General features: G+C 42.4%; 1 protein-coding gene across 1 annotated transcript; it reads right to left on the reverse strand.

Moving 5' to 3' along the window:
• Window positions 1-946: 946 nt before the first annotated feature.
• LOC310837827 (pantothenate kinase 3) lies at window positions 947-17,723 on the reverse strand. The gene is made up of 7 exons (XM_083724986.1): window positions 17,106-17,723; window positions 11,695-12,047; window positions 10,248-10,501; window positions 9,355-9,531; window positions 8,342-8,465; window positions 5,943-6,068; window positions 947-4,687 (listed from the first exon to the last, which is right to left on the reverse strand). The coding sequence occupies exons 1-7, from the start codon at window positions 17,131-17,133 to the stop codon at window positions 4,637-4,639; spliced, it is 1,113 nt and encodes a 370-aa protein (XP_083581112.1). The 5' UTR covers window positions 17,134-17,723; the 3' UTR covers window positions 947-4,636.
• Between the last annotated feature and the right edge of the window lie 6,695 nt (window positions 17,724-24,418).

Consider the following 24,418-nt stretch of genomic DNA (forward strand, 5'->3'; position numbering starts at 1 on the left):
TTGCGAGGCATTCGTCTTGTGGGGCACCACTGTATAACCAACAGCCAAACATGGCCTATCAGTAGAAAGGCTCAATTAGAAATACATTTTAACCTACCACTAAATTTATATTATTATTTTTTACTTAACCTAAACACATTCAGTTCAGTTTTATTGATATGTGCACTATTTACAGAGCATGAATGCATGAATATTTGGAAGGTTGAATGAGCCATGTTTGAATCCTTGAGCAATAGAAATTTTAATCTTGGTACAAGCACTTGAAAAATATTCAAAACCTCTTTTAAGGGCTGCTTCACACATTAAAGTAGCAGACATCTAAAAATTTAGCACGTAGCTTCTTTTAATTCTGTAATGGGCAAGGTGACAACCTTCTCCCCTGCCCCATCATAACTCCACCATTCTGTGCACAACTGGCGCCAGGATATAGTATAACTGGGGTTGGGATGAAGATGTGCACCCACTTCATATTAGAGGACTAAATATGCTAAATTAGCAACCTTTTTCAGCTGTGGGCCGGTCCACCGTCCCTCAGACCATCCGGTGGGCCAGACTATATTTTTTGGGGGGAAATGAACAAATTCCTATGCCCCACAAATAACCCAGAGATGCATTTTAAATAAAAGGACACATTCTAATGTAAAAACACACTGATTCCCGGGCCATCCGCGGGCCGGATTGAGAAGGCGATTGGGCCGCATCCGGCCCCCATGCCTTAGGTTGCCTACCCTTGTGCTAAATCCTTAATCCCTATTTTCAATAGCAATCCATGAGGCAGCCCAGAGGAATATCTCAAAGAATTTAAGGAACACTGGCTCAGTGGTGTAGCTAGGATTCACACATGCCGTCGGTCAAATACTCAAGGTTTTGTCATTTCAATGGATGCTGGCAGTAACGGTTGCCTGAATTCCCTGCATGCTGAAAGAAAGCTACAATGTCCACAGCATTTGGAAATAGTAACAAATCAAGATTTACTCTTACATGATTTAAGCAGCAGTACAATTAGAAGGACGAACGCATTATTAGCCTTAATCTGCTTGATCAGTGACATCCAGCAGGGTTGTAGACAATCAACTTCAATGGCACAGAGACAGCGCAGGGCTGGGGAACCTGTGGCCTGCCAGATATTGTTGGACTCTGAACTCCTATCTGTCCAAGCCAGCATGGCCAATGGTCAGGGATGATGGGAGTAGTTCAACATCTGGAGGTTGATGGACACAAATGGCAAGCAACGAGAAAGGCGATCTGGTCCTTATACTTCCCTCGTGGGTTTAGTGGAATGGTGCTTTTAAAATGTCCATGGAAATACAAGTAAGGAATGGAAAATATATGGGGTGGAACACATTATGCAATTTCCGCTTACCATACAGAATGATCCCCCCCCGGCTGTTCCTGGGGTTCTCCTGATCACCCACAGCACCATTTTTGGGGGGTGGGGGCAGGGAAAACCCTGTTGCACAAGCAAAAGCCCATGTGCAGGAGTTCTGTTGATGAGATTCATTAGTTGAATGAATCCTCCCCATGGCCAATTAATTACCAAGTTTAATGGTTGGGGAAGGAAAATGCTACAGAATATCTTCAAGGAATGGATATTGCATTGTACTATCACTGAACTTGAAAATGATTTGGCTTGTTAAGAGATTGTTGCCTTCTGAACAGGATGAAGTTCTCTTATTTTAGTATTATATTACACCCAGGGCTACACATCGCACTGCACCCCAAAGAGCACTAAGGATTACATGATTGAGAAGGTACAGTGAGAAAAATAAGTAAAAAAGGTCTAGCTACCCAGTGGCCCAGCTGGCTTTACAGTTTTTCATTTGATTGACAGGGGCCAATTGTAGAATTGGCACCATTCCGTGTTAAGAGGACCACAAATAATATCTAAAACCAGAAATATTATTGTCCAATTTGTTGAAACTCGATACATTAAGGCACACTTAAAACTAGACTTAAGAGCCAAAAAATTCAGAACCCCTCTTCCTTTCCTTAAAGAAATAAGGAAATAGCCTCTTGCTTTACCTAACCAGCAATTTTTCTATCTCCCCAGAAAGTTTTTAGCAGTCCTATGTATTAAGTGCTAATGCTAAAAGAGGTCAGTCTTTTCATTTTGTGCTAAATGAGACCATTTTAGCAACATGAACCATGTATTAATGATGGGGATTTATAACATTTCCAGGACATACGGTCAAAACACTGGAAGCTTCTATTCCTACAAATCTAAAAAGGCAGGGAAAGCGTTTTGCTTTAATGTAATATATGCAGACTTGTGTGGCACAGAAACTGCTGATGCTTTTATTTACAGGGTTTCTCTCAAACCTATGATTTTCCTGTAGTGGGATATACCGAGCTGTTTCACTAAGCCATAGTTTATTAGAAACTTTTGCTTTAAGATAAATGAGCAGTGTGCTGGCGGCACACTCCTCAGACATTTCCACAGCACTCCTCCCCTGGTTCTATACAGCAGACAAAACAAGCCAGTTGGGCCATTTGAACTAAGGCTCGTGGGTTTGTTTCCTTTAAAACAAACCATAAGCAGTGTGGAGGAAACAAACCATGAACCCAAAGTTTGGTGGACACGACACACCAGACTCTGGCTCATTCATCAGAGTCCTGCATGGAAGCAGGAGAAGAAGAGCACCATGGGAACACTAAACCAGAGTTTGTCTTAAACTCCAATTTAATGTGATGTGTCAACTAGGCCACCACATGTCAAAATGGAAGAGTTGTCCAGTTGTTTCAGTTACCTTCAGTTCTGAATGGCACTCAATACAGAGCAAGAGATACTTTAGATGATTTTCTTACAGTCCAGGATATGTACTAAAAAATATAAATTGCAACCAAGAGCATACGCTTTAACTGAAACACTTAGGTTAAGACATGAGGCCAAGATATATAATCTTTTAAAGGCAAAGCGTTACTGCCATGTAACCATTTGTGAATTATTTGTTATACTTTTTAAAAAAGATGGGGTCACAATAATCAAGTACAACATCTCTTTAACAAGAAACTTGGCTCAGCCTGTATTTTCTGTCCAGCATGAGACCAACAAAATATGTATCTCTGGACACTGCTGCATGCTCTAGAGATCACCAATTTTTAAGTCGTAAGAAAGGGAAATCAGTTTTAGGTCAACACAAGCAACATCAACACTAATTATTGACAATGAGCCCTGAAATGTAGTTAAATGGAATTGAATTTTAAAAATTGAAAAGCCATGCACACTAGATATCTAGAGATACATTTTCCATATGGATATTGCTGTATAAAGGATTGATGTGCCCAAATAATATCAACTTGATCAAGTAAATCAAGCACTAAGCTTGAGCTCTATTAGGAGTGGTAAATTTCCATCTAGAAAACTTCATTCATGGATTGGATATCTGCATATTCCTCGAGATACAATTATGTATTTCTCTGCATAGAAATTTTCTTGTCTGAGATGATTTCTTCTTCTTCTGAGGTCTTATGGTAAGCTTTGCTGCAGCAATCTACAAATATGCCACTATTGTAAACTTTTACAATCAAGTCTGAAAACAGCAGACGGTGAAAATACAGGAGTAGCCCCAGTATGTTGAGTTTATTTCAAGGCCACACTGTTGCAGTATCTGGAACGGTTTATGAGGAGTACAATGAACACTGGACCTTTTGAGTTTGTGCAGTACAACCTCTAAAGCTGCCTTAATACTTGCCCTAAATTGACATCTGGGTTAATTTTTCAGTGTTTTTATATAAACTGAGGAATTGCACAAAAGCCATCCCACCAGAACTGTCAATGTTAAGAACTGAAATGTTATCGCTACTTTGATCTCAGTCACACCAGCTGCCAAGTTTTTAAGAAAGTTTGGTGGTTTTGAACTATGGACTTTTTCTATTGGCCATTTTCTGAAGCCCTTTAATGCTTGCTTGAAAATCCTACGTGGAAGAATGTCCAACACAGGCAGCTATCATTTAACCACCAAATGAACTCGGATACTGCAAAGCTTAACAAAATCTGGCCTTACAGTTGGTAGCCAAACACAAGTGTATTTAGTTGTTTAACTCACCTTAAATCAATTGTACAAAGTCTTTGCTGATATTTTCATTTTTATTTTCTCGAAACCTTAATACTGGAAGTTGAACACACTGTAATCTCTCTGCACTGATGGAAAAAAAACTCTTTGCATCAAAGAACTTCATTTTTAGCAGATGGCACTTGGTTGTGGCCCTGGGTCAATGTCTTCTGACCCAATGGGAAATTAACATTCAGCACAAGGCTATAAGACTGACACAACTAGATGCAAGCTAATAGCCTGGAGGGGGGGTTTTGGAGCAAAATTTGATCAGCGCTGCAGGATTCGGACAGCTAAACTAAGAATAATATTCCAATTCTGATTTCTAGGCTCATTTCTCAGAGGCTGTAGTGCATACTGAACTCTCAGCGTGTGTTAGAGGTTGCCTTAAACAAGGAAATCACCAGGTGCTTCTAAAAGAAACACCTAGGCTTCAAACTCTGCCTCAGTGAGACAGTTCATCATTCTTACAATTAAAGACATTTATAGCAAGACAGCGGCCCTTTGGTTCCAGTTGATATAAAACAGTGTTGTAATAATGCCAGAAAGGTAGGAAATAATTCAGTTTTGTGATGCTTTGCACTTCAGCTGAAATTTGGCAATCCAAGGAGGGCACCAACTGCTCCAAAGTATCCCTGTATTTGAAAGAAGATTTTTCACAATTCAAGTTTTGACTACCACATTAAAGTTGGCCTTTTTCAAAACAGGCAGAAGTACATGACAAAAATCTCTTGCCTTTTCCTAATGGATACCTGGACAAATTAGGAAGGAGAAATATAGCCACAGTATAGTCAATCTACTGATAATACTCTGGATAAACTAACTTCTAAACAAGCCTTTGCACTGACCCCACCTATGTTTTGCTCCCTTCTCTCCCTTTCCCAGCCTGTGAATGGCAGCTGGAACATTGCCACATGAACAACCTTCTCAGCTCTGCCCACAAGATACCATTATGGGGCGTGTGCACAGCATATTGTTTACCTCCCTGCAACTTAAAGAGTGAGGAACAAAGGCTAAAAAGGAGGGAAACATACTATTGAGTATACTTTCTATAGCACTGCATTGAGCTGGATCAGACAGCCTTCTCAAAATTGCCTAAACATCCCTACTCTCCACTGTAGCTTTGGAGCAAATCGTGCATGGGCAAATAAGTCATGGGGAGAGCTTTGTCTGAGAGGCTGGTGGTAATTATTGTGGCAAAGAGAGAGCCTGACAACTGCTAATTTTGAAGCTCTAGTGAGGAGAGGGGAATTGACTGAAAATGCAGTATCTGAGCTGCAAATGCACTAACTCGTGACTGTCAAACACTCCTACGGTACCTGACAAGTGATACAGCAATCCAAGATTTATTATTTCTGAAAGATGAACACATGTAGGTACAACCATGCCATTTACTACTCCAATACTTTCATTAAGGTACTTGTTTGTTTTTCCCAGGTAACTGAAATACTTGGGGGACAATCTAGCAAATCATTTTTAAGCACCAGTAATGTCAATGAAAGAGATTTCAAGCTCTCCCATTGACACCAGTCATGCTTTAAAGTACTCAACTTTGGCTGAATTGCACCCATTATGTGTATTCAGTTCATTAACCAAAACATAAAAGTGAATGGAGAAATTAAAAGAAAAACCCAGGGATGCAACTGTCTGTCCTATTCAGGAACAGTATTTTTCTTTAAAATGTAATCCTGCTTCCCCGAAACGGTTCATGGCATACAATCTCTCTTACCTTCCAACAACTCAGGTGGAAGAAAAAAAACATTTCTAGAGCTACACATCTTCCAAATCACGACTGAAGAAAACCATTACAAATAAATTTAAAATTATGGCATTTGTACTGGAAGATAAAGGTTGTCTAGTTCTATATTCAATAGCTGTGGTCATACATACCTCATGTTCTAGGAACAAAGCCTTCAACTGGCCTTTGGACCAGTAATCCAGTGCATATGCCAAAAGCTTCATCGACAACGTATTCACACGTAAAAAGTTACCAACAAAGACAACACGGTTTATCTTCTAAAGAAAAACAACAACAAGAGTTTCCTCAGTGGGATATAATCAAAAGCAACACAAGTTTTCACTGGGAGGCAAGAATGACTAGCAGCACAATCCTATGTATGAATGAATTCTATGCATGAATTCATGAGTAAGTCCCGCTGGGGCTTATTCCCAGTTAAATGTGAAAATGCTTGTGGAGTCAATTAACGATAAAAAAATTGTATAACTAACATTTAGGTAACATTTAGATACTTTAACCACATTTAAATCCTGGACAGTTTGCAAAGTTATGTGCGCTTCAAAAACCCATAAACTATAAATGCATGCATTAAGCATTGCGTAAATTGCCAGAAAGTTGGGGCCAGATATCTCCTTCTGTGAATGTATAGATCCTGCTGGGGCAGCAGTTCTCAACCTGTGGGTCCCCAGATGTTGTTGGACTGCAACTCCCATCACCCCTTGCTAGCTAGGGGTGATGGGAGTTGTAGTTCAACAACATCTGGGGACCCACAGGTTGAGAAAGGCTGCGCTGGGGGAAAGGCTACATTCACTAATTCGCCCTCCCCACTCCTGCAGACCCCCTTTCTGGCAGACCAACCCCCTGCATATTTTCAGTAGGGGCAAGGGGTTGCAGGGGAAAATTGGTTCAAGTTGCCTAACCCCACCTTCTGTCACTAAGGGTGGTGTGAAGTGGAACTCCGTTCAGCTGGTACAAGTCTGGATCAAGTGTGGAACCTGAATATCACATGACTTCTGACCCCAAGCCCATCCAATGTTAAGCTCATCAGCACCTACTCCCCCACCTTTTGATGTTAGGTAAGTGGCAACCGAAAAAGGTGGATTTTCATACAGTTTTGCTTGTGGACTTTTCCTTTCCAGGGAGGCTCAGCAACACCAAACCTGATGTTCCTCCAGCACAAAGCAAAGACCATTTTATTTGCCCAAGCCTTCAACATCTCATCTAGCTGGTTTTCAATCTGGTACCTCTGTAATCTTTTTTTCATAATATCATAGAGCTGGGACCCTGAGGATCATCTAGTCCAACCCAAATATGCACCTGTCCCATACAGGGATCAAACCTGCAACCCTGGCATTATCAGCACCACACTCCAATCAACTGAGCTATCCATGGAGGAAAGAAGAACACATAAGATTCATAGAATCATAGAGTTGCGTTCCTAGGCATTTTATATACCGTATTTTTCTCTCTATAACACTCACATTTTTTCTCCTAAAAAAGAAGGGGAAATGTCTGTGCATGTTGTTGAGCGAATGTGTGGTCCCTGGAGCCGACTGGCCCGAGTGCAGGGGCAAAAATCAGATCGCGCATCACGGAGGAGGGAAGGCTGCAGAGAGGAGGCTGATGCTTTACTGCATTCTGCCCCAGGGTCTTACTGCCCACCCTCTCCTGTTTTCGGTTGCTGTGTTTGCTCAAACGCAACAAAGAGCAGGGAAATCCCCTGCTCTCCTGGCAGCATGAAGCACAAAAAGGATACATCCACTGTTTCATTCAGAATTTCCCCCCCCTTGTTTTCCTCCTCTAAAAACTATGTGCGTGTTATGGTTAGGTGCGTGTTATAGAGCGAAAAATACGGTAATTGTTATCAGTGTAACATGGTAGCTATGTGAATGCAAGGGAACAATGGTCAACCAAAGTCATTTCAAGTTGTATGCGAGGTCCAGGCTAGCTAATGTATACCATAGCAACAGGTATTGGCAACTTAAACGGGTTGATTTGTATATGCCACTATATTCTTCATCCTAGGCGAGAAGAACAAATTCTTATTTGGATCAAGCAAGCATAATACAATCGAACCAAGCCACTACTGACAGAAGCTGCACTTTGTGCCTTCATAGCCCTGTACAATGCTGCTTGATCCATATGCAACAAGGCAGCACTGTAAAGAAGCCGAAGGCAGCAAGCAATATTCCAGATGAGCAACTGCTCTTCCGTATTTCCACAAGTTTGCATCTGAAACAGATGGGATGTTTCAGACAGCAGCAAAGACAGAAGTGTGTTCTCACAAAAAAAGGAAGAAGAACTCAGTAAGGTACATATTTTATATTTAAGCCTTATTATAAAAATAAAAGCTTATAATAAAATGTTCAAAGACCTGAAGACTTTTGATTTAAATAGTGCTTATCAACTTAAATCTCCAAACAGAGAAAAAAGCAGATCCTGAACAGCCACCTCTGATTTGTGAGAGAAAGAACCTGTTAGTTTTCACACTATTCCAATCTGGATTTTAAATGCATTGCCGTCTCTGCTGTTCCTGCCCAGCAAAGCTTACCTCATTTACAGCACACATCCGTGCTATAGATCCGATATTATTGGTGATAGTAACCAGTGTAGCTCTAGCCAGGTCTTCCTTACTAACAGATTCCCGCTTTTCCTTGTAGATCATATTCCCGAAGCTAGAAAAAGAGATGCCATAACATTAGATAATATTTTGTTAAAAATATAATTTCTATACTGGTCTTTCTTTCACTTAGGGCACGGATCTCTAGCTGGGGCTGCCAAGTGCGGAAACACAGCCAATAATATACAACTGTGCTTGCTGACTGCCCAAGGCCCTTCACCTTCCCAGAAGAACCTAGGCAGCCTTTCATTGCTCCAAGAGTTGAAGGACTCAGGTCAAACTGCGAGGAAAGAGCAACAGTGTTTAAGGCCAAGTCCAACTGCGTTGTGTTAGCAGACACCACTTTCCGTTTCGATGGCTTGAGGTTGGCAGATTTACTTTTAGATTAGCTACTGAACAGGATGTGTCTCATGTGTAATTAGAACAAAGAGTACAAACCAGACACAACTGCCTGGTTTAATTCTTTGTTATAATGCAGGCATGGGCCATGTTTTGGAAGCTCATGCACTACAGGCATGCACCGTATGGATGTCTTAAATTGGTTTCATTGCATCAATGTACGTAGGCTAAAATTTAAGTGTCAATACTTTAAGCTAACTAAACCACTGTGTGCAGTGCACAGAATAAATCTGGAGGTGGGGCAGGGAAGCTCTGTTCTCCAAATGGCAAATACTAAGTTGGATACAATTTGTGTTTCCTCTTATGTATCTGTAAATAAATAGATTAAGTAAACAAATCACATTTTTAAATTCCTTATTAGGTGTTCTAATTAAAAATCAATGGGTTGTAGCCAATTAAGTTCTACTCAATTAAATCAATGGTCCTAAGTTAGTCATGTCAGCTGATTTCAGCGTATGACTAACATTGGAACAACCCATCTTTTTAAAGGCCTCTTAAATCCAGCAATTTTTTTATGGTGCTGTGTATTCTCCTACAACACCTACCTAGATGCCACTGCCCACCCTGGCAAGCCAAACCGTTCATAATCTCCTCCATAAATATCCCGGACTAGCTTGTCAGCATGTGTACTTTCCCCTTTAGATGCCATTTCTAGAGCTTCTTCGAAACTTTCACATCCAGTCAGCAAGCTGCACAAGCCAAGAAAGGTCCCACCACCTAGGCTGGTGTGAAAAAAGAAAGAAAACACATTGGCTTGTAAATTGCATATTTAAAATTAACAATTTTAATTCTAGACATCTTACCTGTGCAACTCATGAAATAAATTGAATAAGCTCAACTGACTACAATCTACATAAGGACTTAGGCAAAACACATTCCTAGTGAACAATGAGTTGTTCATTTTTAGTTGTTGCCCACCGTATCATGAAAGTTCTTGGTGGGCAGTATTAAAAAAATCAGGAACAGCAACACCAACCAAAACAATTATTATGGAACCCAACTCAAGCATTTATCTTTTGAGGTGCCTCTCCCAGCCAAGGAAGCTGAAATGGTGTTTAGGGTAACCACAAATATCCTGTCAACTAGGAGTAAGTTATTGTAATTGTGTCTGTAGCAAGAGCCATCAGCAGCTGGATAGTCCTAATAAAAACAGAATAAATCTTCCCAAATCCTGGTATTTTCTTCCTTTCTTTTAAAAAATATTCCATTTTTTTTACCAAGCTGCCTATAATATAATAAAAAATGTTAAGCTATTTTGTGAAGATGGTTAACCAAAAAATGAAAATGTAACTCTTAAGACAGGAAAGCTAAACACACTGCAAAATAGACATATGAATGGCAATTTCTTCAATGATGTGTATGCATTTGAAAGAGACCCATGAACACAGATTTATCATTTCATTTAATAGCTTGTTCTGGCATTCTTTAAATTCTCTACCTTGTTCCAGTTACTCTCTTATAGTTGTCTCTGGAATGGACAGCTAAAATACTGACTCCTGAACCAATGTTTACAACCAGCAACGGGTATGGATCATCCAGGTTAAAAGGCATCTTTTGGCATCTTTCAGGTTCTGATGCGTTTTCAAAATAGTAGCACTCTGCCTGGCCATTAAAACTGACAGAATCTATGTACAGCAAGCCTTTGACAAGGCAGTCAAGTTCATCCAGTTTGTGCAGCTGGAGGTCTCCAATCTGCAAAATTGCAAAAGAGACATTATTATGGCTTCTTCTCATCACAAAATGGTATCAGCTTAAGTCAAATTCACTCAGATGCAGGTTTTAAAAGACTACAGTTGCTATACAAGCAGATGAATTAGTTATCGTGTCTTTAGAATGATAACATACCAGCATTTTCAAAATAATCAAGCCAGTAAGTAGTAAGAAACCCACAAAACTCCTAGACTTTCATCAGCTTCTCTATTTCTGGCATATATATTAACAGTAGTTTTCATTTCCCATGAATATTTCAAAACAGCTTCGCAAAATTAGCTTCTCAAACTCTTTTTCTCTCTTTTGTTGCTTTTTAAAATCCAAATCAAAGGATGAGGCATTGTGAATTAAGAAAATGCAAGGCCCACAGAACTCTTTTGCAGGCTACATGCACTCACTTTCTACTTGCAAACCATTTTTGACAACACTTTAAATAAAACTTTAAGACTCGGCTAACTCCACCTACACTCACTGTCAAAAGACTGGATGAGAAAGGAAGTCATCATACATCCACTATTTAAGTATAATCTTCACTGCTATTCCAGAACTACCCAGGAAAGGACTGACCTTAATTCTTTTATAAAAATGGTACAGTCATTGTTCTTAAAGGGTTAGATGTCTACAGACAGAAGTAGGCAATTTATGACAATAGACAAGACATAGCAAGGAAGTGTGGCCCACATATTACATGCACCCAGGACTGAAAAAAATCCCAAGTATGCAAAACATACAAATATTGGGTTCTGGGGGCTCCTATCAAAGGAAAACGAGAGAAGAATGCTAACTGTCAACAGTGCAAAGGCTAAAAATCTATGTGCTCAAATTTTGTCCATGATATAGCACAACTTTCTGGTCTATATCAGAGGAAGAGGAGCTTGTTAGTCAGTGATTCTGAATTAATGCCGTTATTAATGCTGTTATGAGGAAAACAAAGGACTATTTTGAAAGCAGATGTAGAGGTAGGACAAAAATTGTTTCCAGCGTGTTGTCACTGCCATGCATGCAAAGATCTTACACAAACAGGTCCAAAGTACCAATTCAGAAGTAGCCTGACCCATCAGATCTTTGCCTATGATAGCAACGGCAATGCTTTCAGAGACTTATTACTTAATCACCACAGACTATAATGTACTTCAAGAACAGATTATGTAACAGGATGCAACAGAACTACCTACTGTGCGAAAATCTTCTTCAAACTTATAGGCACCACCGCCAGTGGCACAGAGCACCGTATGCAGCGTTGAGAAGTTTTTACTTCTTCCCATTTGAATAAAAGTAGGCAGATCATGGGTTGGGAATCGGATAAAGTGCAAGTTTCCCTTTCGCCCAAAAAGTATCAAGTCCTTGAGTTCAAGGTGGACATCCCGGATACCAGTGGACCCATAGGCTACGTTTGATGTCAAATATTTGCGAATACTTTTCAAGCTTTCAACTTCTTCCTGCTCTTCTTCTGCAGTGATATCGATAGGTTCAAAATATGCAAGTTTCACGAGGGTTCCTCCAATGTCCATACCAAACCATGGGAAAGCTGTGGTGAAACGAAGTTACTTGTTAGAGAATCATATGCATATGAAAATTGAGAATGAACATCTTCTCGGTTGCCAGCACCTTAACAGTCTCTCTTCTGTCTTTCTAAGCAATTAGCAAAAACTGCTTGACATCATAAGAAATGTGGAACAGATCACTCCTATGTATCCTCTTTTGTTAGCACATTTGAGCCAGTAATGACAAACCAATTGTATGCTACAAACAACCGAAAAGCTAACCACAATCCAAACATGGATTTCTTAAAAAGTGAGTTATACCACTTGGAAAGTAGACTTTTCCAGATGTGAAAAGAGTGAAAAACACTCTTTTCACAACTGATTTACTTTGTGAGTCAAAATGTTTGTAAATCATGCTGATTTCTTTTTTAGAAAGGCAGAACAGAAGTCAAGTAAATAAGACGACTTTGCTCTTAACCCTACTATGTAGTAAACAGAAATGTGAATTCTTTATAAGGACTGGTGGGGGGGGGGGACTTCTAAGAATAGCATCCATAAGGTTAAATAATCTGCTGCTCTGTCAATCCAAACATTTATAGGTCCCTGAAAAGCTACTATTTTCAATCTTACACACATTTACTTGGAAGTAAGTCCCATTGAACTATCCTCCTGAGAACAGTTATGTAAATATGCAATTTAATATATATTAATATATATCCCTATATTGTATAGGCTTAACCATTACTTCAACATACTTCCCACTTGGAAGATTTTTCAGAAACCCTTTAGGTAGCTTCCTCCTCACCTTGCAATTACAAAACTGCAATCCCTGCTCCCTTAAAGTACTTGGACATAAGCAACTTGTTTATAACTCTTCAGCACTGGATAATAAAAGATTGACTAAGGACATCCAATAATCTTTGAACCTTGGTTGTTCCTGACAACAAGATAGCTATAACTTTTAGCCATAAAGATGAACACTCACATTTACTTGTGGTTAGTTATTAAGTCCATATTAATGTTTCGTGGGTGGGCAATATCTTTTTATAAAATAGCTGCTTATGAGACATGAAGGCGGTTTTCTTTGAAGTATTTTCTTCAGAACAGCAGTGGGGAAACTGTGGTAGCAGTTTCCTCACAAAGGTTGCACTACAGATGCCAACAATGTATGAAACTCTTTTTTGCAAAAGACTTTTGTACTAGATTTATCATGGGTCGAGACCTCATGACGCTCAATTTAGGGCTGACTGGTATCAAGTCTTCTTTAGCATTCTCCCCACTGTCATCAATGAAGCAATTCAGGAAGTTTAGTCCATACACTGGAAAATTCTTTATGAAACACAGCTGCATGCATGCAGTAAAGCAGAAAAAGGAAATTTCAACATGCCAGTGTTTACAGACTATGGCTTGCACCCACTGTAACTCTAAGTAGCCATCTCCCACTCTCCTTGCCCCACACAGCCCTTACATCTGTTCTGAGGGTTCCACCAAGGCTCCAGAATAGATCTGGGGAGGGCAGGGGCACAGAGAAGAGGGAAAGTCCCCCTGCGCAAGTGTAAATTCTTGTGCTGTTGCGACAGTTACTTAGTATGACATTGGATACAAGCCTATGAGTTGTAGCCAATTAAACTGTACTCAAGAATAGAACCATTGAAATGAATGGGCCTAAGTTAGTGAGGGTCATTATTTTCAATGGGTCTAACTCTTGAGAATGACCAACCACATGGGTTGTATCCTAGGGCGGAATTATCAGAAACAGCCAGTATCCCTGCTACTTATGGTAGCTCTCTGCGCCATTACCCTATTGTTCTGGAGTATTCTGCAACCCACGTAAGCAGGTTTTCAGGGCGAGTAGGAGAACTGTTAAAAATCAGGTTTCCAGACCTACCCAAGCAGAAGAGGTGCCACATTTAGCATATATTGCCACTAGAGAGCAGTGGGTTTTATGGAATGCTGACACTGCCTAATGTCACCATCAGATACAACCCACTGCTTCTTAGTGAGCAAAAACGTCAGCTAATGGAAAGCAGCACCTGCAAATCTGGTGGAACCAGAAATTATTTCTGTCGTGCAGCTGTGCTCACAGGAATATGAGCATAGGCTTAATTTGAAGAATACAAATTCATATGTAACATTAGGTGATTATTTCTACATATGCAAAGAGCGTAATAGCCAAGCAAGTGGTTAAGTCTTTTGAGACAAGGATTATGAATCTAGACAAATGTCACAGGAAATGTAGTAAAATCTTCACTGGCAACTCAGACATGCCTGCCTGATGTTAGATTACTTATGTGACAATTCTAACTACACTTACTAGGCAGCAAGACTTACTAAACTAAATGGGACATGTACAGAATCGAGCTATCTGCCAGGTATACGTCTGCGTTTAAATAAATGGCGTTTCCGTGCGCTCTGGCTTCCGTCATGGTGTTCTCTTGCGCCATAAGTGGTTTAGTCATGCTGGCCCCATGACTTGGAAAGCTGTCTGTTGACAAACACCAGCTCCCTTAGCCTGAAGTGAGATGAGCGCTGAACCCAATTGTCACCTTTGACTGGACTTAACTGTCCAGGGGTCTTTGACATTACCTTTTTTTTACCTTAAAGGTAAAGGGACCCCTGACCATTAGGTCCAGTCGTGGCCGACTCTGGGGTTGCAGTGCTCATCTTGCTTTGCTGGCCAAAGGAGCCGGTGTACAGCTTCCGGGTCATGTGGCCAGCATGACTAAGAACAGCGAACCAAAATGTCGTTTACCTTCCTGCCGGAGCGGTACCTATTTATCTACTTGCACTTTGACGTGCTTTTGAACTGCTAGGTTGGCAGGAGAAGGGACCGAGCAACGGGAGCTCACCCCATCGTGGGGATTCGAACTGCTGATCTTCTGATCGGCAAGCCCTAGACTCTGTGGTTTAACCCACAGCGCCACCCGCATCCCTTTTTTACCTTACCTGTGCTTGAATAATTTGTCAGGCAGGAAATGTATGCTTACAGAAATAAAAATAAGTTCAAGATGCATTCCTATAAATGTTAAATGAATTGTTATTGTTGTTCTTATTAAACATTTGGTGTGTTTTGTTGCTTACTTTGGAGCACAGCCCCCTCAACTTTTGTTACAACACTCAGAATGCAGGAAAGTGTAAACCTAACTATGTTCACATATAACCATGAACAAAAGTATGAGCTGCTTACCAGTGGTCTATAAATCTGCTGGAAAGCATTTTATGAGTAGAGTAATTGTCAAAAGGAACAACAGAAAGAGTGAGTGACAATTAACATTTAACCTCCCTTTTGTGCAAAGTCACCATGGCAGTTGGCACTTTCTTGGAGCTTTTTTTTAAATTCATTAATGTGACACTGGACATTTGAGAAACAAACATTGTATAAGCTCAGTTAGCAAAGGAAAAAACCCAAAGAGTAAGATTTGTATAAGAAAGCTCTTGCAACTATTTAGAAAGAGTCTGTTTCTATTAAGTTTACTGGATACAATTTCCCATTTTACTAAGTTATTCAGTTTAAATTCCAGACTCCTACAGTATTTTCCTTCCAGGATCAAAGGGCAAGAGGCATATGCCACATCTGCAAGAATTTTGCAAGACTTATATTTTATTTTGGTAGTGTTTACAGTTGATTATCTCCTATATATTATTATAAAACACTGGTAAATGCAATCACATGTTCCTAAAATGTAATTTCTTATACTTCTCTCATGTCACTATTTAAAAAACAGCAGTTTCTTAGAAAACATGTATCAAAATTAAAAGGAACCAATTGCCTACCCTTGGGGCCCTACTGCACATGCCATTCAGGGCAAAAGGTAAAAAGGGTAGGTGGGTAAAACACTCCTTTGTTAAACTACCGTTAAGTCCAGCTTGGCTTTAAGAAAATTCATTGCTTGTTAGACTGCAGTCCTATGTATCCCTATGTCAGGAATAACACAAGTGGGACTTTCTTCCAAGAATGCATGCGTGTGACTGAACAGCTTATTTGTTGTTGTTTTTTAAGTGCTCCCCAAAGTCTATCACAGTATGACTTAAACAGGAATGTGCTAATAACTGCACAGGAACTTAATCCTAGCTTCTACTGTGATGTCACTGAGAAGATTTGTATTATTAAAGCTCCTCATAGGACTATATGAAATAATATATTAAGCAACTAAAATAATTCACAATATTAAAAAAGATCTTCTATGAAAAAATCTGTTTCCAATTTTCACAATCACACACCCACTGAAAACATGTAAACTTTAATTTACTATTTCCTCAAGCTGCAACAGAGGGAGAGGATGAAAGCAGGGCCACTCCAGGGCCTTTCTTGAGACCTCTTCCTGTACTCTTACCATTCCAGCTGACAAGAGCTTTGGAACCAGTGCCTGAGTTGGCTTTCTTTCCTCTTCCCTGCCAATCACTTTTGTGACATATTTTAAATTGGCTATTGGCCATTGGCCTGAGGGCAGAGTATTGATATTTGGACATCTTTTAGGCAGAAGAGGAGGGAAATGTACCAAATAACTATGTAGCAGTTCAAACATCACATCATATTTTAAAGAGGACTACTGTAGGGAAAGTATGACAAAAGCACATAGGTCAGAGACAGCATCATATACAGACCCAATTCACTGGAACACAATCTGATGGCAGTTTCCTAGCACACACACCACGTGAACACAAAACAAAACAGAAATGTGTGCAGGTAGCAGACAGGACAACCTGCACATCATTTCCACATTTTGATAGACTGGAGTGTTTCCTACAGAGAAAATGCATAATGTGTAAAAGTGGTGCGGACACAGCCATCCCTTACTACTCACTGAAACCCAGTCAAGTTCTTAACAATAAAGGAAAAGCAAACTTCACCGCATTGGCTCCCCGCTCCTTCTACAAATCTCAACCCAAGCATGAGCCTCTGGCTACCAAAACACCACAGATGCAAAACCCAACACCGACTGGCTTATTTTTGTGTGAGCCAACGCCAAGCAAAGCGGCGTGGCACTTCCCCTCCTGGTTTGACCACCCCCGGGTTTTCGTTTTAAAAAGCGAGCCGACACCTGCTCAAGCCCCGGAGAAGAGAAGGGAAGGAGGGGTTGGCAGGAAGAGGGAAATCTTACACGGCTTCTTGGCATCTTTGATCTTCATGACTCCGCCGCGGCGCTCCCGGCGGCGGTACCTCCACTCGAGCCCCGTCGCGGGCTTCCCGTGCCTTGGGTGATGCCCCCGGAGGAAGAGGAGAGGTGGCGGCGGCGGGGCTGGCGGCTCGATGTTACGCTCTCCGGAGAGAGGCGAGGGCGCGCGCCGGCCTGACAGGAGGCGCTCCGAGGGCGGGGAGGGGAAGGCGAGAGGAGGGAGGAGGCGGAGGAGGCCGACGCTCGCTCGCTCGCTCGGCTGAGGGGACCCGGGGGGAGGCCAGGCGGGGCCGGCGGGGTTGTTAACGCCCTTCCCGCGAGCGGCTCATGGGGCTGCGCTGCCGCTGGGTGGCCCCTCAGGGAGAAAGAGGAGGAGGCGGGACCCGCCGCCGCCGCGCCAGCCCCACCCACACACTCGGCACCACCGCCACTTCACCGGCCGCCGCCCCCCCCACTCCTCCTCCCCTTCACTAGACGCCCGCTAACATAAAGCAACGGCCGGCCGCCGGGCGGTGGGTGGGGCTGGGGCTCCGGAGGCTCCGGAGAGGGCCGCGCTGACGATGCCACAACGCCGCCCGCCTCCTCCTCCCTCTCCCTCCACCCGAGGCACGGGACCCGCGCAAGGGCAGCTGGGAAAGGAGAAAGGAGGCGGGGTCGGTGGCTCCGAACTTCTCCGGCCTACGCCTCCCAGAGCGCACCGCGAGGTCCCTCCCGCTCCTGGGCCACTCTGCGCTCGCTAAGCATGCCGGGAGCTTTCGTAGTTCCGAGGGTCGGAAAGGGAGGCCATTTTCTCGCGGAGGCTTTTTTCCCCCCACAGCGTAAAGCGGAATTGGTGGAACGCTCCCTACAACTCCCCCTCCCACCCTCGCTTTTACCTTCGCCGCAAGAAACACGCCACTCACCCCACAGCGAACCAGCCAATGGCAAGCGAGGACTTTCCTGCTCCACCTCCCCTCGCCTCTAGGTGTGATTCTGTTGGCGGAAAGCGCCTCCTAGTGGTCACGCTTGATAGGCGGCGGCGCGCATTCGCGGAGCGGGGCGGTCTGGGGGTCAAATTGAGTTTATTCTTTCTCGGAAGGTAACGAAGTAAAAGTCGGTTGAAATAAAAAGGGTATTCTTCGTTTGCATGATTTCTTCTTCTTCTTTTGCAAGGAACGCCTCCTAAGCCATCATCAAACTCACTGTCGAAGGCAGTGATTCTCTAAATACCAGTTGTCTGGGATTCACGTGTACTGTAGTAGGGAAAGTGCTGCTGCGCTCGTGTCCTGCTTATGGTCTTCGCATGAACCCCGACAGATCGAACCGAAGGTCCTTCTAGTCCAGCGCCCTGTTTGCAATAGGCAGACAGGAATCCCTCAGGCAGGACGCGAGTGCAATTTCACTCCCCTGCCTGTGATCTTTAGCAATTGAGCATTCACAAATCCTTGTGATTTTGAACTCAGAATCCACCTCTCACCCATAGCCTAAAACCCATGTCACGTCTGCACTCGTGGGCTGAAGAGATTGCAGGGGGAAGTATGCCGGAGTTGACATACACATACCGGCACAGCTAATTCGCTATAGCTAATTCGCTATAGTTTTTATGTTCCAAAGCCATGCTCAATTAACCTATGTTTAATATAACAAACACACACACAAGCCAGTCCGGGTCAGATTTGCAGCCTTCATCTGTGTAATCTAGTGCTGTGCGATGTAGCCCATGTCCTTCACAGTTCCTCTGTGAAAGAGGCTTTGATTTTTCTGCCCCATTTTTGTGGCGCTTGACCATTTCCTCAGAATTTCTGCGGGTCTGTGATTTTAAGGTCACCTTATCACCGCAAGGCACCCAAGGGTGGCATGTACATTTTCCTTTCCAGCAAATGTTTCTACAGCACTCTGCAGCCTCACTGGCTGTTCATGGTTCCAGGATTTGAAAAAGACGCATGGGCGGAGTCGCTTCATAATTCCCTCCCTTGGGGTTTAAACACGACACCTGGGAAGGCTGCAGTGTATGGTGAAAGGATTTGTAGAGTGATCTTTAGAATATATTCTAATCTTGTGAACTGACCCTATTTTTATATATTAGATTTATATACTGTCCTTCATCATAAGATCTCAGGGCGGTTCACAAAGTAAAAATACAGGATAAAAACATGAACAGAAGTAAAACAGCAAAACTATAACCTGTCCTCATGTTGCCACCCTCCAGACCTCATGTGGAGGAGACACACAAAGGACCCGAGATGTTTGGATGAAGGGTGGTATTTAAATTTAATAAATAAATGAAGGAGATACCCCTTGGCCACCTCACACACAAAAAAAATTCACTCCAGCAAAACTCCTGCACTTCACCCATGAGACTTTCATTGACATTTTCCTCGCCTTTGATAGCTTTGGAATGCAATTTATTTTCCAGTTAATTGATGGAAGATGGTTGAGAGAAAAATGCAGGAGAAATTTTGGGCACAGCATTACTTGTACAGTCAGTTGTATCCAAGTTCACTGAAAACAATGGGCATAGGTTGCCATCCTTTTGTACCTGTGTGGCATATTTGGAATTTTGAGAAAGTGCAGCGTGTCCAGTCACAAAATGGCTGCAGTGGAAGTCTAGCTTAACACAAAATGGCTGCCACATTTTATGAGAAGTGCCATGGGTACCATAATAGGTACCGATGGGCTCACTGGCATGTTTAAATGGAGTAATTGTTAACAAAACGAAGTGTTGCCTTCTGCATAGTCAATATAAAGCAATTACCGGTAGCAGTCCTATGTAATTTCTACTGTAATGCTCTCTCGATAAAAATTGAGTTTTTGGGAGGTATACATAGGTTTGATTTTAATGAGGGGCTACAGACTGGGGACTGGGGAAGCTGTGGCCCCCCAGATGTTGTTGGACAAGCCTCATGAGCCACAACCTGCATTGCCAAAGATCAAGAATGATGGGAGTTGTGGTCCAACAACGCTGCTAAAAGGCAACAAGTTTCCCAGCCCTGGGTCAGGTTATATGACTGCACTGCAAAAGGTAGTGCTTTTATTTATCAAGAAATGACAGTGTACAGAAAGATAGAAATATTCTGAGGCAAACTACACATACATTCAACACAAGAGATTTTATTTTAAATCTATTGATTGTACGTTTGTTACATCTTCTAAAATACCAATTTAAGATTTGTGAAGAAGTGTAAATAATTTACTCAAATTAGGCCTCATTTTGTTTCCCATTATTTTAACACTCAAATATTAGGTAACGACATTAGGGTGGTCATTAGATTTGGGGCAAGGTGTCACCAGTATCATGATGACATCCAGCTCCATTTCTTTGTTAAACATCTGAATCAGGAGCAGCTGTGCATATTGGCTGGTGCCCGAACTATGACCATTCCTGGACAGAGATAGCCTTGCCATGATGGATCACTAGTTATACTAGTAACCTCACAATAAGACAACTGATGTGCAATGTAGGTGGGGCTACCCTTATATCTTGATTTAGAAGGTACAGTTAGCTCAAAATGCAACTGATAGGATGCTTAATGAGGAACGCAGCTTTACACATATCACACTCATGCTGAAATCCGCTTTGGCTTCTTTTTACTGACTGAGTCAAATCCAGTGTTTTGTTGCTGACATTTGAAGCCCTGTGGAACTTGGGACCAGGATGCCTAGTAAGACTGCTTCCCCCAGTACAGACCAAGTCAATCTCTGAGATCTTCCGACAAAACCCTTTATAATCGGCCAAGGAGCTGATTAACAACAACATATCGAGTTAACTACAAATACAGGGTGAAATCAAAGGTGGTTTCCCCACTTCCTCCAATGAGTGAGATATACGGCATGTACTCCGTGTGAAGTGCTTTCCAAGTTATTCCACATCTTGCAGAATACTTTTGCATGCCAGCCCAATCTCTGAATGGTGCGAGATTCCAGGGGTTGCAAGCACTTACCCAGGATTCATACTTGCTTTTGGAATGAGGCACAGTGGAGACTGCTGTGTCTTTATGATATATGGTTTATTTACACATATATATAGCCTGAGCCTATGTTGGCAGGGTTCACAGCATTAACACCCCAAAAGGGTATTGTTTCGCCCATAGCCACAGCCTTGGATGCAAACAGAATTCAAACATTGCTCTCGAACATTGTTCTCCCTCTATCTCCAGCTAGCTGCTTTCCTTCCTAGATAAAATCACTGCTACCTGTGCTCCAAACTCTGGCTTTTTCAGTTAAGGGAGCCCCCTTCTCCTATGTCTCACACCAAGTCACTTAATCCCACTTAATGGCTCATCACCCAAGCTATCACCTCACTAAAAAGCTTGCCTGGCTATTCCAATAATTAGAAGACTTGATTAAATTCTAACACTTGCTAGATCCAGGGATTTGAGGGATCTGGCACCCAGTTTAACACCCCAAATGCAGAACACTACTTTTTTGGAGACAGTGTGATAGCAACATTTCTAGTTCTGGTTGTCATAAATTTATCAGTTTAAGAATAAGGAGGTAATCCCGGACCGGCCAAATGTCCAATGTCCATTAACTTCGCTGCCTGAGTTGACATCTTCCAAAATGCATATTCTCAATTTGGAACCACGCTAGAAAGCTGATCATGGTTTACCAATAGAGAACTATGATACCCAAAGTATCAGACTAAAACCTACATCCCGAGAAACACCAGGCAAAGTGAAGGCTACTTGGAACAAAATCCGTACAGGGTTTATTTTGTACAGCCTGTGATGTGCCTTGGCCACCTCTGTTCCCTCAATTTTTTCCCTCACATTAGGTTTTCAATTCCTATTATAAACATTTTAGCTTTCACCTGTGCCCTTTTCAGCTTTTGTTTTTCCTCACTGAAGTTTTTAAAATATTGCATTTATTGAGTCTTCCCCAATCTGGCACCCTCCAGACATTGTGGACTACAAGTCCCATCATCAATTTCCATTAGCCATGCTGGCTGGGGCTGCTGGGAGTTGTAGTCCAAAGCATCTAGAGGGAACCACATGAGAACACAAGAGCTCTGCTGAGTCAGGCCAAAGGCCCATCTAATCCAGCGTCCTGTTCTCACAGTGGCCAACCAGACGCACAAGGGAAACTTGCAAGCAGAACCTAAATGCCAGGGTACTCTCCCCAGCTGAGATTCTCACCAATTCAGAGGTGTACTGCCTCTGACAGGAGAGGTAGAGCATAGCCATTGTGGCTAGTAGCCCTTGATAGCTTTGTCCTTCATGAATTTGTCCAGTCCTCTTTTAAAGCCCTCCAAGTGGGTGGCCTTCACTACTTCCTGTGGTGTGAGAAGAAATAGTTACAGAACAGTCCTGAGTCTTCCATCTTCATTGAATTTCCTCAAGTTCTGGTATCATGGGAGAGGGAGAAACACTTTCTCTGACCCATTTTCTCCACTCCATGTTGAGGAACGAGGGTGCCAACTTGAATAAAATATTGGGGGGGCAGGCAAGCCACCTGCCCCACATAATCGATCACAAGACGTGGCACCCACCCACCATTTGAATGGCAATCCTCATTAACTTTTGGTGCGTGGCCCCCTCAAATATTTTATTGGGGGGAGGCGAAGGGACTTCAGCCCCTAGGAGTTGGTTCCTATGTTGAGGGGAATAGGAAAAGCTGCTGAAATAGGTGAAAAGCTGCTGAATAACATTTTCTGCAACACATGCAAACTACAAAAATAGGGTCCTTGGAGGGTTAAAAAAAGTTTCAAGCCACAAATTATATTCCCCCCAAAGCATTCTATTCATTTTTACTTTATTTAAAATCACACTCTAAAAGTACAGATACCCAGCAAGCATGGGGCTCTGCACATACTTTGGAAGAATAACACATCACCTTTTTGGGTGTTTAGAATAATTTTTTAAAAAACAACACTGCTTCTGTATACAGCAGGCAGACATCTTAACTATAATTAGATTTGGGGGTGTTCTGGTGTAAACAGGAACAGGGGCTTAAAGGAAGAGAGAAATATAGGCTGCTTGAGGCATTCCGCTTGACACGAGGGCAAAAATATCTAGGGTTGGGCGGCAAGAGCTGGACCTGCCTCAAATGTCTCCAGGTGCACCAGAGGCATGCCTGTTCTTCACCCAACCTTTGTGTGAAGGTATATAGGGGGCTTGTAAAAACATTTGCCTGAAAATGCTTATAAGCTTCCTCACCATTGGGAACCTGCCTTGCCTGGGGCAACTGTAAGGCTTGTAGGCCTGTTCAAGCAAACATGTTTAAAGGCCCTCTTCAGACCTTTGGTTGGGTGGGTATGTTTACAACAATGGGAGCAGGGCAGACAACACTTTTGCACTTGCAGATCCAGGATGAACGACCGAATAAAGCTATATTAGATACGTCTCAAGAAGTCGAATATTGAGGCAGCTTTCTTCTGTCCTGCTCGTCGTGTGCTTTTTTTTAAGGGCACCTCTGAGTCTTTGACCTGCCCCTGAGATGAGATTGGGGCTAATTTTTGTACCTCCAACCCTCCCCAGTCAGCGCGGCACCCCTTCCAGTCCTTTGCCTGTCTCAGGTCTCTCACATTTGCCTCAGAGGGAGTATTGCTCATGCTCACAAGAGAGCAGAGACACAGAGAGAATCGGAAGCAGAACACATCATGGAGCCCAGTTACATGTCCCCATTCAAGGAAGACAAAACTTATCCCAGATTAAAACAATAACTTAGCATTCGCAGAGCATTCTCTGAATGTTCAAAGCGTTCCACGTAGAATATCTCATTAAAATCCCTATAAGGAAGCTCGGTATTATTATCTTCATACGGCGGTTGGGTAGGCGGCTGAAGCTGAGAGAAATGTGCGCCTGGTTTCAGGCCAAGAAGTCCGTTCACGGCAGAGGCGAGACTCAAGCCAAAGTCTTTGTGGTTCATAACTCAGGCAGCCATCCCATACCCTATACCTGGGGTCAGCTGCTATCCTAATATTACTTTAAAACCATTCAACTCAGCTAAAAAGAAAGGAAGATCATTAGATAGGGGAAGAATTAACACTGGTATTTTAAAGCTCTGGTGTTGTCGTGAGCCCACAATGCATGCTAAAAAAACCAAACAGGGTGAGGACCCCCTGTTTGTTCTCAGTTAATGCCAGACAGGCCCTTTAATGAAGATTTCCCACACTGCCTTTCTTCTGACCAGAGCGGACGCCAAGGAACTTGAACGTTGAAGGCTGTCTTACATCGAGTCAGGGAACTATGTCCATTGGGCCCCAATACTGTCAATTTTAACAGGCAGCAGTGTGCTCCAAGGCAGAGAGAGAGAGATCTTTCCTATTTTCAACCACCCGAGACTTATTTTAGCTGTAAACGTCAAGGACTGGAAATTGG

This window comes from Podarcis gaigeae (genome assembly GCF_964106915.1).
Source record: "Podarcis gaigeae genome assembly, chromosome: 2".
Lineage (NCBI taxonomy): Eukaryota > Metazoa > Chordata > Lepidosauria > Squamata > Lacertidae > Podarcis > Podarcis gaigeae.

Excerpts from the sequence above, each read along its gene's own strand:
- LOC310837827 (XM_083724986.1), bottom strand. The coding sequence starts at position 17,133 with ATGAAGATCAAAGATGCCAAGAAGCCGT. Across the intron at positions 12,048-17,105 it reads CAAAGATGCCAAGAAGCCGT|CTTTCCCATGGTTTGGTATG; the intron begins GTAAGATTTCCC and ends GTTTCACCACAG. Across the intron at positions 4,688-5,942 it reads CTTTGTTCCTAGAACATGAG|GGATACTTTGGAGCAGTTGG; the intron begins GTATGTATGACC and ends TTTCAAATACAG.